Source organism: Semicossyphus pulcher, unplaced genomic scaffold, assembly GCF_022749685.1.
Source record: "Semicossyphus pulcher isolate SPU_LCO1_2020_fin unplaced genomic scaffold, fSemPul1.0.p SCAF_23, whole genome shotgun sequence".
In the NCBI taxonomy this organism is placed as follows: domain Eukaryota; kingdom Metazoa; phylum Chordata; class Actinopteri; order Labriformes; family Labridae; genus Semicossyphus; species Semicossyphus pulcher.
The window spans coordinates 12,470,476-12,484,986 of NW_027211697.1; the positions used below are offsets into that span (position 1 = coordinate 12,470,476).

The 14,511-nt window shown below is 40.4% G+C and overlaps 2 protein-coding genes across 2 annotated transcripts; one reads left to right on the plus strand and one right to left on the minus strand.

The window, feature by feature from the left end:
• Positions 1-371: 371 nt before the first annotated feature.
• On the minus strand, positions 372-6,441 carry nup85 (nucleoporin 85). Its single transcript, XM_069674517.1, has 19 exons — positions 6,330-6,441; positions 5,814-5,904; positions 5,545-5,701; positions 5,354-5,424; positions 5,221-5,264; positions 4,904-4,973; positions 4,683-4,804; positions 4,385-4,519; positions 3,887-4,009; positions 3,598-3,729; positions 3,402-3,508; positions 3,226-3,309; positions 3,063-3,128; positions 2,647-2,798; positions 2,428-2,545; positions 2,017-2,117; positions 1,315-1,466; positions 660-761; positions 372-566 (listed from the first exon to the last, which is right to left on the minus strand). Exons 1-19 carry the CDS (start codon positions 6,360-6,362, stop codon positions 468-470), a joined length of 1,959 nt encoding a protein of 652 aa, XP_069530618.1. The 5' UTR covers positions 6,363-6,441; the 3' UTR covers positions 372-467.
• A 787-nt stretch (positions 6,442-7,228) lies between these two features.
• Positions 7,229-13,586, plus strand: LOC138602848 (small ubiquitin-related modifier 2). The gene is made up of 4 exons (XM_069674445.1): positions 7,229-7,309; positions 8,464-8,595; positions 10,802-10,873; positions 12,922-13,586. The coding sequence occupies exons 1-4, from the start codon at positions 7,289-7,291 to the stop codon at positions 12,982-12,984; spliced, it is 288 nt and encodes a 95-aa protein (XP_069530546.1). The 5' UTR covers positions 7,229-7,288; the 3' UTR covers positions 12,985-13,586.
• The last annotated feature ends 925 nt before the right edge of the window (positions 13,587-14,511 follow it).

Below are 14,511 nucleotides of genomic sequence, written 5' to 3' on the forward strand. Positions count from 1 at the left end.
CTTTTCCGCTCTCTGCAAGTGTTGCGAGTAAACAGTAATCTACTATGGCTGAACAAACAAAGAAAGATGGATGACTACAGATACAACTTCAACAAGAAGTGAAAATCCAAAGAGAAAGAAACAAACTCGACGCTCAGATGAAGCAAACAGTCTGAAAAGGAAAGCGACCGTCAGCCAGGAAAATCAAGAGTTACAACCGGAGCCAACCGTGGACGTCACACATGCAGCACTGTCTGGATATCTGGGAAGTGTGCTCCCGCAATTACCGTTTACCACCACAGGTGCTGCTGAAGAGAATCGAAAGTGATCTTCGAGATTACAAGTTTAAATACAGAATAACTCAAATTTAAAACAACGTACGTCATGAAAAGAGTTTTATTATCAAAGATCACGTTTGTTTACTTAAGTTTTATATACAGTACAAAAATGCAAAAGAAGAGCTTTCTTTCTTTCTTTCTTTCTTTGTTTCATGCTTCCACCGTTCCCTCTTTGACGATAGCCATAGCCAGATTCCTGGCCAGAGCGAGTCTCAGGAGCTCCACTTTGGTCATCTCTATGTCTTCATCCTGAAATGAAGAACACAAATAAGAACTCGTGTGGTCTGTATAGCTGTGTTTTCACCAAAGGTACAAGGAACTTTTAGTCCCAGGAGCACGTACCTGCATAGGTTTGTCTGCGCTGCCAGGTGTGGTGTTCAGTGAGGACGTGAGCTCCTCTAAACAAAACATCAGCTCGTGGGTTTGGTCTGCCGAGAAGATCACCTGAAATTAAAACAGAGAATTAGTGAGCATGCGAGTCCAACGACCCACCAACACCAGAGGGTGCCAGCGACTCTCGTTGCCATTAGGCCAACAGACCAGGTTAACGACTCAGCCTCGATTACACATCTATTAGCATACTAATGACCGACAGAGGCTTATATTTCTAGCTCCGCCAACCAGTCTACCAGTTTAGAACTGAAGCCTTAAAGAACCGTAACCATGTCCAGTGGCCTTTTGGATTCAGCTTCAAACTTAGTCTGAATATTTGCTCGATTTCTTTGATTCTTTCATGACCGTAAGCTGATTTTTTTTGTGTTTTCTAGCTCTCTGACATTGTATCTGAATTTTTGTTTCACCATTTATGATGACACCGAATAAATGATGAATCAAGAAAATAAAATAAAACAAAAGTATTGGTTAGTTGCAGCCTTTATTTAGAAACACATGTTTTATTATAGGTGTAACTTGGTTATATATCTTTACTGGACACTTTCTTGTGATTATATTGACTTACATTTTGTTGAATCCCCCTGATCACTTTTTGGTGACTCACCTCTTTCTGCTCCAGCAGCGGCAGGGCGTCGGTCAGCAGAGTCATCCAGAAGCTTCGGGGGGCGATCTTGGCCGTCATGAGGGAGAGGAGCAGCTTAGCTGCCTCGGTGAAGCGCTTCTCTCCGTACAGCTTGTGAAACTCTCGGTACTTCCCTAGAAATGAGAGACAGCTTATTTTTCAGACTGCAACACCGGCAAAGGAAAATGAGTTTCACACTCTTATTTACAACTCATCTGCTTTTACCAACGAAAAACCTTCTGATAATGACCTTAATAAACACGGTGTTTGATGCACTCACAAAGCCGTTTCTTTGAACTTAAGAAGGCTTGTGAAAATGGTTCATCTATTTTTACTGATTTTCCTCCAGTAAGAAAACATGCCGTCACATGCTGCTGCATTAAGCAGCACACAACTTTATTTATATCTCTGTGCACACATGGCTCTGTGTCTGAGTCTCATGTGACAGTCTAATAGAGACTGTAAGGGAAGCTGTCCAACTGAATGTTCCCTCACTTGACGTGGGAATTAACACAACAGTGGCTTTGTCACAAGTCAGGCTGCAACTAGAGCTGCATGATATTAGAAAAAACTGGCACTGCAGCATCTCTTTTCTGCACACATCGATATGATGATGACTAATCAATACATGGTGCCACATGGTGTGTGTGTGTGTGTGTGTGTGTGTGTGCTCCCTGTTCATACCAAGGAAAGTAAGTCTGTCGCTGAGCAGCATCGCTGGACCCAAGTTGTCTATCAGGTCCAAATCTGAGAAGCTCCCTTTGGCGCAGTAATCCTGTAAGAACCTGACACACACAACAGCTTGGAAAGACAGTTCCTCACAACAAAGCTCTTTTACAAAGACACCATAACATCAACTTGCTTTCAATCACCCACATGTAATTCTATACACTATTTTTTCTGTTTTATCAATGGCCTCCCCAGATAAAAGATATGAAATAAGGCCAAATCAAGCAGATCAGTGTCTCCAATTTAAGACCTACCATCCCACAAAATTCCTCTATACCTAGTTTGAGAAGGAAATAAGTGAGGGTCTTTAACCCAACCAACTCAGACTTGTTTCTGAAGAACAAGTGCATCATGAAGGGAACTAACCTCTCTGAAATGAGGGTGGCAAATGCAGCATCTTTGGCCCTGATGCTCCAAGAGAGAGCAGAGCCCAGCCTGTTGTTCCTCAGGGCGCGCATAGCCATGATCTTACAGATACTCCGCACTGCGTGAGGACAAGAAGTTAGAGCTTGAACGTCTGTCTGTGTTTGTATATAAAAAGGAGGATACTGGAGATAACAGAAGGTGTGAGAAAGAAAGATCTACCTTGCTCTGACATCTGCCTCTGCTCACAGATTCGGAGCACCTTGAGTGCTTTGCGCTCCGTGTCCAAAGGAACACGCTCGATCTGCAGCTCCAGGTAGACACGGCCGAACTCCGGGCAGTGGTCGAAGTAGTCCACGGCCAACTGCCACAGACTTTAAACACACACAAAAACATCGTATAAGACGAGGCATTTATAGAAGCCAGTTAGATTATAATGGTGCTGCTCATTACTCCGACTATGGTGATTAATAAATAAACTACTAACGTAAGAACGAATCATTGGCAGATGAAAAGTTCTCCTCGAATCAAGACTGAACAAGTTAAAATATCTCGTCTATAACTTAAAGAGTTTAAAAAGTTATTAAAAAGTCTAACAAACAGAATTTTCAAACATTGTATTTTTCATATGACCATACCTGTGATGAGTGAAGAGGCCAGAGGCATATTCTAAGAGGAGAAACTCTCTCAAGTTGGAGCCAAAGCTGAAAACACACAGCACAAAGACATTTAGGTTGTTAGATGATCTAATCTTGTTATCTTCAGATTAGAGGTGCAAACGCTGCCAAACCAAGTCCTTACTGTAGATTGTGAGACTGGAGGAGTTTGCAATGGTCCAACAAGTCTGTCAAATGGGCCACGAACCACCAGTTGTTGAGGGCAATGCTAAATAAGGAAATAAGAGAATAGCGTGTTGGAAGAAAGACGATAGACTTACCGATTAGCATGCATGTCGCTCGTATGTATTTATGCATTACCTGCAGTCCTTGATGACCTGATGGATGTCAAACTCAAAGGCAGCCAGTAAGATGCTGTCCAGGGGCTCTGGGACGCTCCTCGGGTCCAGAAACATGGTCATGCATGACTGCAGCAAGTGAACACACACAAGCCCACAGTGACTAACAGTAATGCAGTAGCAGTGTGCATGCGTGCGGCGCCGTTAGTGTAGCATACCTGTGCATAATAGTGTAACTCAGTTGGTTTGACTGTCGGGTGGCAGAAGAGCAGTCTAGTGACCAGGAAGTGGTACCAGGTGCTCAGCAGTCCCTTGTGCTCCAGCAAAGTGTCTTCATCCCCCACAAGGATCTGAAATGAGGTTGAAAGAACAGGTGAGAAAGATGAAAGGATTAAAACTTTATATTAGCACAGTGTACTAAAAGCACAAGAGTAACACAACAGTATACTAAAGATTCTGTACATATAAAAGGTAAACAGACAACATAAAGGGCTACGTGTCACTGACCTTGCAGATGAGCTCCAGATGTTGGTTGCTAGCAAACGAGTTGTCCTGCAGGCAGCGGTCCACCTCCTCATGCCAGTGTCTCCACTTCACATCAAACTCTGTCAGCGTCTGTGTGCCTCCAGGCTGAGGGGTGATCAGAGACACTTTAAGGTTTCGTGTTCTTTATACTACGATAGTTTTCCTAAACTGAGATTTTAAATAATTGTGATATACAGTATTGCCTTGCTAACAGAAATGCAATTAAGTCATAATAAGACAATGCATGTGTGTGATTTCTGCACAAATGTGGCCCTTGGCGGGACATAGAAACCTTTTCCTCTTCTTTGTTATAAGCCTGCACATGTTAACCAGGTAAAATGTGTGTGCACCTTTCTACTTGACAAATAAAAAGCTATTCCATTTATAGCTGAGCTCCAATCATGTGTGCGCACTCATAATCAGTAAGCTATAGTGGACTAAAACTACACAATAAGATAAGCCATTAAAAGATGGTCTTACATTGTAGAAGGGCATCTTGCTGAGCAAAGTGTCCATCAGCTTGTACATGTTCCTGGCAGCGGGCTGTAGGGTGGCCTGCTTCACCAGCATCTGTCTGGCTTCTTCCAACCTGCCCTGCAGCACATAACTCACCACCTGCAAAACATAAATGACATTTCACACCATGCTCTATGAAGGGTTAAATGATGGTAATCAGTTTGTAATGTGGTTTTGTAAAGCTCAACATCAGAGCTATCTGTGCATATAGCTTTTATACTGTACTTTCAAAGATAAATGTGCGTGTGTTGGTGACACCTACCACGTCCCAGTAGTCTCGGTGCTCTGCAGGGCTCTCACTTTGCAGCACTTCTCTGGCCTTCTCATCCACATCAGCCTTGTGTAACCTCACCCAGTCCAGGAGGTGGAGCAACAGGGAACCGGCTGAGGACACAAACACACACATGTTGTTTAGGTTCTTTCACAGGCACAGTCTGTTAGGCTATACCATGTACACAGAGATTAACTATGAGAAACTCTAACCTGGAGCTGCATCGATGAACAACACTTCGCACAGATTCCAGATCAGTTCTATGGCCAACAGGATGGACACCTGTCACAACAAAACAAAGGCTGAGGTTAGGACTATGTCAGTCACAAATGATGATGTATTCCTCTGCATTGGCACCTTAGTAAGAGTTGTCCCTTAACCTAGACAAGCTTATGCGCAAATAATAAATGTTTACACAGAAGTATTGCTTAGTTACTTATAAAAGTATACACAGACTAAGTCTACTTTTTAAATACAGATGTGATGTCTCTGCATGTTGTGGCACAGATAAACATACAGTAGTACGTACTTGATTTCCATATTGTGTAGCCACATCTGCAACTTTTGTAGAAACTGCAGAAAAAAAAACCGGGTCAACTTAATTATTCCTGAGAAATGAAAATGAAGACTCTCATGTCAAAATTGTGAATCAAAATTCTTACCAGCAGCTTGCTGAAGCTCCTCCATACAGGCCCGTATCACAGATCTATAGTTTTTACTGATGCTGACAAACCTGTGGAACAAGACAGAGGTGGTTCCTGATATGAAATAATTTATGGAAGTGTTTAATCTCCCTTGTGTTACAAAGGTTTATGTCTCTGTGACATGCACGAAAAGAGTCAGCTGGTCTTACTGGGGTTTTTTGTTCTTGCTGGGGAGGTCCTCCCTAATTGTCTGCAGGCCAACGAAGATGTGATGCGACTCGTTGAAGAGCTTGCGTAAGATGGGGGAATAAATGTCCTCGTCTTTCCTGACCTCGTGGATGAAGGAGTTGCCAGATCCTGTAACACCTGAAAATACAAGACAAAAAAGAAGATAAAATTGTGATTTTAAGGGAGAGAATGTGAAAATGTGGAAGCATGTTTTAATATCTGCACCATAAACTGTGTTATCTGCACTTACCTGATGCATTGTAAAGAGTCTCATAGGCAAGGATATCACCAGGACCCCATGCAAATCCCAAATGCTTCCCATCACTGGCTGCAGGAATGTTCTGCATTTAAATAATAGAGGACGGTTTATTGCAGTGACATTATGCAAGCTTTTAAACATCAACTCAGATTTCTTAACAATCATAATTTATTTTTATTTGCTTAAATTGCTTTTAAACCCTGCTCACAATGAAGTGACTAGCATTGCAGTTAGTTTAACACCATTATAACGCAATCTTGTGTTTTCTTACTGTTTTGACAGTGTTGACTGGTTTAAAGACGGATGTATTTCTTCTTTTTTATTAACCTTTAATGTGTTTAGTAACTGTTTAGGACACACGCTCTCATACTATATGTGCTTCTATGATTAAAAAAAAACAGTATATATAAAACATAACGAACTATTTTTGCGGTGTAGTTAGCTTGTTAGCAATGTTTAGCAGTTTAGTTGAAAAATAGAGAAAACTATGCTGCAGTGGTAACTTACGGTGACTGCCGGCTCAACGTCTACCTCCTCCATCAGGGAAAATGGTGTTAAATACAATTAAATATGAAATGAATGACTGTACAGCTTCAAACCCTTCACGCCATGAACTACAGGTGCGTTCCTGCTTACGCGCCTCAGTCATTCAAGCCCTTACGACGCATGTGTGATGACATCACGGCAGGGCTGCCCTATCTCCGCCTGTTTTTCCGTCGGCTGTGTTTGGCTCATGGTGGGTTTCTTTCCCGTAACACACATACAGATACGAAATTAATTTGATAAATAATTACATTAACACGTGTTATCAACAACTCTAAAACCCTGGGTAACCAGGTTCACACAGATGAAGATTGTTTTCTGTTATCCACATACAAACTATGGATAGAAATCTTTTAGCTGAAATCCGTCAAGAATCAGTGTTTTCATTTGACTTGTGCAAATGCACACTTTTTTATATATATATTAAAGTATTCATTTAAAACACTTTAAGTACAGCTTCATCACCAGAAAGAAAAACAAGATGGCCGCTGGGATTTATAGGGTTAAAAAAAGGAAAAGGAGAAAAAAAAGTGCCAATACTAGATTTATTGTTGTGTAACGCACTGACTGACTATGCTGATGTCGATTGAACAATAAAACACCGATCAGAGCTCAGCAGGATTATGAGGTTGATGCTGTTGTATAACCGCACGTCTACAATCCTGATAACAATAGGAAAAACATCGATGTGCGCGTGCACGTGTTTCTTGGTTCCTCGTTTACGCGCATTGGGACTCTCCCGCCCATGCCAAGACCGCGCTTTCTCCCACGTGACCACCTACAGCCATTCAAAGAATGGTACTGTGGACGCGCACTGGCTCGTGGACGCGCACGTTCGGTTCGAATGATTTTAACAGGAACGAGTACGTGCGCGTACTCGTATTCTTTGTGTGGCAGTGTAGAGAAGCGCCAAAAGAGTGACCATGGCTGATGAAAAACCAAAGGTGAGTGTTTCCACGTTGTAACAACATTGAAAATAATTTAACCTGCTCTGTGACACAGTGGCTCATAGAAAAACGGACATTTTCAGTGGTCTGTTTTACCTTGTTAAAGTTCAGAGCTAAATTTTAACTACTAGCTATACCTACTTTGATAGACCGGAAGGTTTGTGAACGCGCATCCACAGGCGCGCAGGTCGCTTTCTGCCTGATCACACACAGCTGGTGTCTTCCCCAGTGCATGCTTCACTGTACCAATGTGTATGTAAGAGAGTTTGTGTGACTGAATGGCTTGTGTATGTGTGGGAGAAAGTTTGGGCACTCAGCAGTGGTGTACCTGGAATATTTGATATATGCCTCTAAAAATACCGTAAATTCTTTTTAGAATGGTCTGTGCTTACTTGTTTTAGGGACCATTTACATACATACCTAAACTAGTGATGGAGTAACAGGTCTTTTAAGAGGGCTAAATTATTAGGCACAGCACAACACTAACAGCCTGCTTTGTAATTCCATCGAATTTAGCACTGTTTTGACCTATGCGTGCACAAATATCTCTTAAATTATTTAATATAATTATGACTAGCCTTGTTTTCCAAACTGCCATCATTTGGCATTATTTTTGGCATGAAACTCTTAAAAATTAGATGTAGAAGAATAAAAATATCAAGCTTTATTAAGTATGTGTTGTAATAGATTACTTTAAGATTTATTATCTGCCAGAAATGAATGAATAAATAAAGGAAGCAATGGAAATATGCTGCCATATCAGTAGGATAGATCAATAGCTATACCACTTGTCTAACAAAATAACACAATAATAATAATAATATTGTTAACAAATAAACAACTCAGAAACACATATATTTCATTATATTTGTTTGTTAAAATATGAAAAACATACATTTTTGTGCTCCATTATAACAACATTTGTATTTGTGTGTTGTCATGCGTTTACCGGTAAGTCATATGTCATAAGTCATCACTCTTTTATTATGCCTTGTATTCATTTACCAAGAGAAAAACAAAAAAGAATTGGCTCTCAGACAGGAACAATAATGTCATTTTCCCTTCTTGACTAATTAATCAGCTAATTATTCTGGCTCAAGCTTCCTCAGTACCTCTGTTAACGGTTGTGTCTCTCTGACTTCATCCCGCAGGAAGGAGTTAAGACAGAAAACAACGAACACATAAACCTGAAGGTGGCGGGTCAGGATGGATCTGTTGTGCAGTTCAAGATTAAAAGACACACGCCTCTCAATAAACTCATGAAGGCCTACTGCGAGAGACAGGTGGGTATAGCACAATATCTGCAGATGTTACTGGTTTATATCTTAAATCAGTGGTTCCCAAACTGGAGGGGAACAATTTGTGGGGTCAATAACAACTATCTCTTAACATGCCTCTTTCATATGTGGTGCACAACATTTTGACAAAGTGCAAGTGTAACTAAAACATTAGGGATGGTGCCCTCCAATTTAGCCAGTATTTAACCTTGAATCTGTCTATTTAACTTAAGTATATAGCACGAAAAGCATCTGCAGATGTTCTCCTCGTCTCTGGGGTGCAGCAGGACACAGCTGCAAAATCCGTTATTCCTCTGGCCACCAGCGCCATCATTTGATGTAGTTGGTGGCCTTGAAGAATTACAGGCTTTTTTCTGCTTGGATTTTTAGCCTCTGCCTTTGCTTTAATTGCAAACTAGCAGCAAAACTACACAATGAAGGGCATGCAAAAATGCAGTGCAGAGGATGTTATAGACAAGGAGACATTTTAGTGTTTCAGCTGACTGTATATTCAGCTTTATTTATTCTACTAACAGTGAACAGACGCATAGCTGCTGCTGCTCATGCACAATGCATTTGGTAGATGTAGGCACTGCAAGCATGGCTCTGTTTGTTTGTCGGACATCCACACAAACATGGCAAAACTTCTCTTTTAGTGTCCAAGTTAGCAGGAACAGTATTTGAACTGGCACTCCTACCTAAATGTAACGCAGCCACTGTGAAAGTTATTACTCACACCAGAGCTTTTCCTGCTGTAACATGTCAAAATGTTGAAAGGGCCTTTCAAAGTGGAATATTTTTTCCATGGCAGATACCACCACGGCCTGAATATTTGCAAATTTAATCTAGCAGTTTTTTTCCAACTGTGAAGCGAGTGTGGAGCAAGGCTAAGGGGAGTTATGTGTCCCAGTTATGCTGCATTTACATCACATGAAAATAATTATTGTAATTACTTGATGGTTCAAGGCAACAGTTTTGAGGTATGCACATGTTTATTCTTGTTTGAAGACAAGAAAGGCTTTGATGAGAGTCCTTGTCAGCCCTTTACGCTCATAAAGCATGCACTGCGTATCTTGTAATTTGAGCTTTTGTTTTAAATTGTTCTGAAAAATGCTGTTAAACTCGAGCTAACATGTAGTTACAGATGAGGATTTAAATTGTGTTTATGTGATTTAAAGACAAATTTAACTGCAGATATTTACTTAACAGTAAGGTGACATACAAGCCATCTGAAGACATCCGCAGAAGTTCAAATAAAAGCCAGATGATCGTCATTAAAGAGTTGTTGTCATTTTCCCCTGAAGGACTGATTGTTCATCGTTCTCTGGCTATGATCCAGCTCTGCTCTATCGCTCTACCCTCCCTGTTCGAATGCAGTTCAAGCTGCAGCATCGATGCACATCTTCCCTCAACAGCAGAACATAGCATACCTCTCTCTCATCCCCCCAAAACCAAACCTCCTTATCTACTCGTCTGTGATTCCACGTGTGTATCACTAAAGATATCTCATCTTTTCCATCAGCAGTTATGAACTGAATCACTTGTGAAGTTGTCCTTTGCCAGGCTGCTTGCTATAATGGGATGCAGGAATGCTGACTTATTCTTTTGACTTATTCTAATGAGTTTACATTTGGATGAGCGCCAGTTCGGTCCTTAAAGCTGTACTGTTTGGGCTGTAAAACAATCCCGAGGTTTGACAGTAACTCTCACATACTAGAGTAAAAACAAAGAGGAGAATATCAGAAGAGAAGCAACCTCTGACATTCCTCCGTATCTGAAAGTCAAATGAGCGTTCAACTCTCTGGAAGAAAGGAAACCCGGAGCAAAGCAGGGCAAGCAGCTCGTTTTTAAACCTACAGGCAGAACCAGATGTTTTTCATTATTCCTTTATTCCTGTTTCACTGCAGAGACCGTACACCTCAACATGTCTCTGTGACCCTCAAACTTCAGCAACGGACTAGAAATAATATTTGCATTTTGACGTTTTGTCTGTTGGCTTGTCTGACTAATATTTTGCATCATCATGATTCAGACTTTGTCTTTGTGTTGCCCAACGTATTACAGATATCCATTATTCTGTTTTTTAAACTCTGTTTCCTTTAATGACTGTAAAGTATTTTGTAACTTAGTTTAGAAATGCAGATAATGTCGGTCTTGTGAGCACAAATTAGGTGGTTCAGGCTTGATTAGCTACTTGTGTTTGTCTCTCCAGGGACTTGCAATGAGGCAAATCAGGTTCAGATTTGATGGACAGCCGATAAACGAGACAGATACACCATCACAGGTAAGTTTGAAGTTTTGAAACATTGACTTTGGCTTAAAAAACAGACTGAATAGTGTGTTTAAAAGAATACAAATTCACAGAGCCGCCTCTGCCTGGGGTTTATAGCTAGCTTAAACATGCTTCATGTGATTCCACATGCTTCATCACTCGTTCTGATGCATTTGTGCCGTTTTTATCTTTTTCTTACAAGTGAGGGCGACATATTTAATGTTTTTTTTGTGTACCCTTACATGGAGAACCTAATTTTGGTGCTCTTGATTATTGGTACTCTCTTTTTCTGCCCTACGTGCATGATGACGACGTGCTCACACAATTTAAAATCAGTGTCTTTAAGTTCAATTGTAGGGCATACATGTACTGACAGACTAAACAATCAAAAAGTTAAATATATAGGAGATCAGCCCACAGTGAGCTGTGTACGGTGAGAAAGTCTGAGGAACGAAATCAGTCTGTAGAATGAACATTTTTTAATTCACAATAACCTTTTAAAATGTGGCTCAAAGTACTTCATAGTGTGCTGGAAAGTTTTCCTGGCTAAGGCCATTGGGACAACAAATCCAACAGAATCTTAGCATGCAGAATGCAGCCCAATAAATACATGTAGAGGAGAAATAGGCAGATACCCACTGATAATAACCATTCAGAAAAGAGACCTCATTTTTGTAACCACCTTTAATCCAGCCCCTGAGACACCGTCCATGCCAAAGCCCTCAATGCCAAAGAGCTGAGCCAAGAAACGACTCCCCTATGTCAGTTGGTGCTGTGGCTAATTGCCACTTCTGAGACACTCTCTTACCACCCTCACAACTACCAAACTCTATAAACATCAGAGTGACATAAAATAAACTGAAATGTAAAGGAAGTAAGAGCTAAATTGTATTATCTTTCCTATAAAAGAGATTAGAAATTGGCAGGAATATCTCAGATCCTAACCAAACAGGCTCGGTGACGCCAAACTGGAAGTCAAATAAAGGAGCAAAAACAGAACATTTACTTTGGCAACTTCATCTCTGTTTTTTCAGGTTTCAAACAACTTAAGCTTTTAAAATTGAAAATAGTCCAAGAGAAGGATATAAGGCATATCTTGCTGAGCAATATGTATCAACATACAAACAGCTGCTTATACATTTGGATGGTTTCATTGTTGCCGTATTTTTTCTTTATATTTTAATATTTTTCTGTTTATGTTGTGATATTGCTCATAATTCTTACTTGTTGAGTATCAAAATATTTAAAGCTCCCGTGATGAACTTGTGGTTTGTGTCGATTTTGGTGCCACTGTGGACAAATCTGTACCTCGTATCTCTTTGCTGATTTTGTCCTGTCCATGCTTAAAGGAGCAGTTCGCCCCTGGGAAAAGCTACCGTCAGCCAAAGCTGGTGTTCTCTGTAATCGATTGAAGCAATAATATTTAAAACAGCTTGTGGTTTTACCCATTCTACATTCCTACAACACCCAGCATGCATTGCTCCCCTCCCTCTGAAATACGCTTGAGTGAAATACCGTTTCGCTGCAGGCAACGGCTCAGAGCGGAACAGAATCCGAAATAAGACGAGAATATACCGGTGGATCGTCTAAAAAATCTTCAGGTCTGCAGTCTACATTTCAAACCTGACGATTTTGAACGAGACATGACATCGGAGGCGGGCGTCCTAGATTGAGGAAGTGTAGTTTAGCAAGCTCCCTGGCCTCCACTAGATGACGCGTTTTACGTAGTCTGGCGGAGGTTTTCCAGGGCCCACTGGAGAAGCGGAAAGCGTCCTCCAAAGACACAGAGCAAAATAGCATTTTTTTTCTACCGTAATGGCATTAGCTCCCCATAATAGCATGATAGGACTGAGGCTTGGGCATGAAATTGTTATGCCTATAAAGCTTTGAATTCAATTTAATATAGAAAGTATTATCTCCTATCACTTGACATTTTTCTGCTTTATGATGCCAAATTCAAATTTAGAATGTTGGGATTTTTTTTTACAAGCAAATACAGAAACAAAACTCCAGTCTTACCAAAAGTCATGTGTTTTGAATAACTTCTTTTCCCTCCACAGTTGGAAATGGAAGACGAAGATACAATTGACGTGTTTCAGCAACAGACGGGAGGCCTGATTTAATCAACCACGTGCATCACCGTTTTCCTGCCTCACACAGCCAACCTTCCCAATCAGTCACACAGCGGCTTCTTCTTTGCAACTTGTCCTGATGTCTCAACAGAATTTCATGCAGAAGAAGTTTTCATTTCTCTGCTAACCCATACTGCTGTAAAGTATTTTCATTCTCGCCCCTGGTTTCTTTTTGTTTTTGTATATAATCCAAATCACCATGCGTTCAGGTTTTGTGTTTTCATGGCTGCAGACGGAAAGGAAGGGAGATGGAGTAAGAATTAATAAAACTGACTTTGCGGATCAAATGTCGTTGGGATAGGCTCGTTCAGTGTCCAGCAAATCTATTCTTAAAGTGTAAAGCTATTTTGGGACTGGCTCACACCCAGTTTGGGAACGGGGCTGGAATGTCATTTGTTTCTGTTATCATTGAAAAGATATTTGATTTTATACATTTTTATATAGTAATGGATGTGTAGGGAAATGTTTTGAATATGCGTTTGACTAGGCCAAGCTTCACATTTTGGGAAGCCTGGAGAAGTGTTCCAGTCAAATAAACATCTGTATTATCTATTGAGATGCCTGTTAAAATAAAGCTATTGTCTTTTTCCAAACTTCCACTCATTTTGTCTGCCTTTCCACTGTGATTCCTCCCCTTCTTCTGGACGGAAATACATCCAATATAAAATACAGTAGCTGAACTATGTCGAGTGCAAGAATCAAAATTGTTGTTGCCTTATTTTTAAGATTGAAGATAAGAATCCCAAGATCTTCAGCAGGTTCATACAAATGTTTTTATATCATATTGCAGTTTAAAACAATTTATACATTCATTGAACTACAAGTGTTAGCATCCAGATTTTAGCCTATTTTTATTTTACGACTGACTGTTATAGAACTTTGATATTGCACAGCTGGAGGTCAAATGTCATCCATGTACTAACATGGCAGTTAAAAACATTTTCTATATATTTGTGGAACTACGACAACAGCTACAATGTAACCTAATTTGTGTTAAGACTGAAGGTTAGTCCCAAGATTGTCCGCAGCTGGAGGTCAAAGTTCAAGCAGGCTTTTCCTATATCATTACATAGGTAGTTTTAAACATTTTATACATTTGTTGAACTACAAGTTCTAGAATCCAGATTGTGGCCCACCTTTTATTTTACGAGTGATTGATGTAGATCCTTGATATTACACAGCTGGAGGCCAAAGTTCACCCATGTACTTTCTCTGCGCTAACATGGCAGTTAAAAACATTTTCTATACATACAACAACAGCAAGAATGTAACCTAAATTGTGCTAAGATTCACGGTTAGTCCCAAGATCGTCTGCAGCTGGAAGTCAAAGTTCAAGCAGTTTTATACTACATATTAACATTGCAGTTTAAAACACATTGAAGGCTGTAATAATCAATACATATGGATTAGATAGCAGAAATCAAGTCCTCGGGGATGTGGACTCTAATGTCTGATCACTGACAAGAAGCCAAGACCTGCCATCAACAAGAGAGCCGATCGCTGAGGTTCAATCCAATG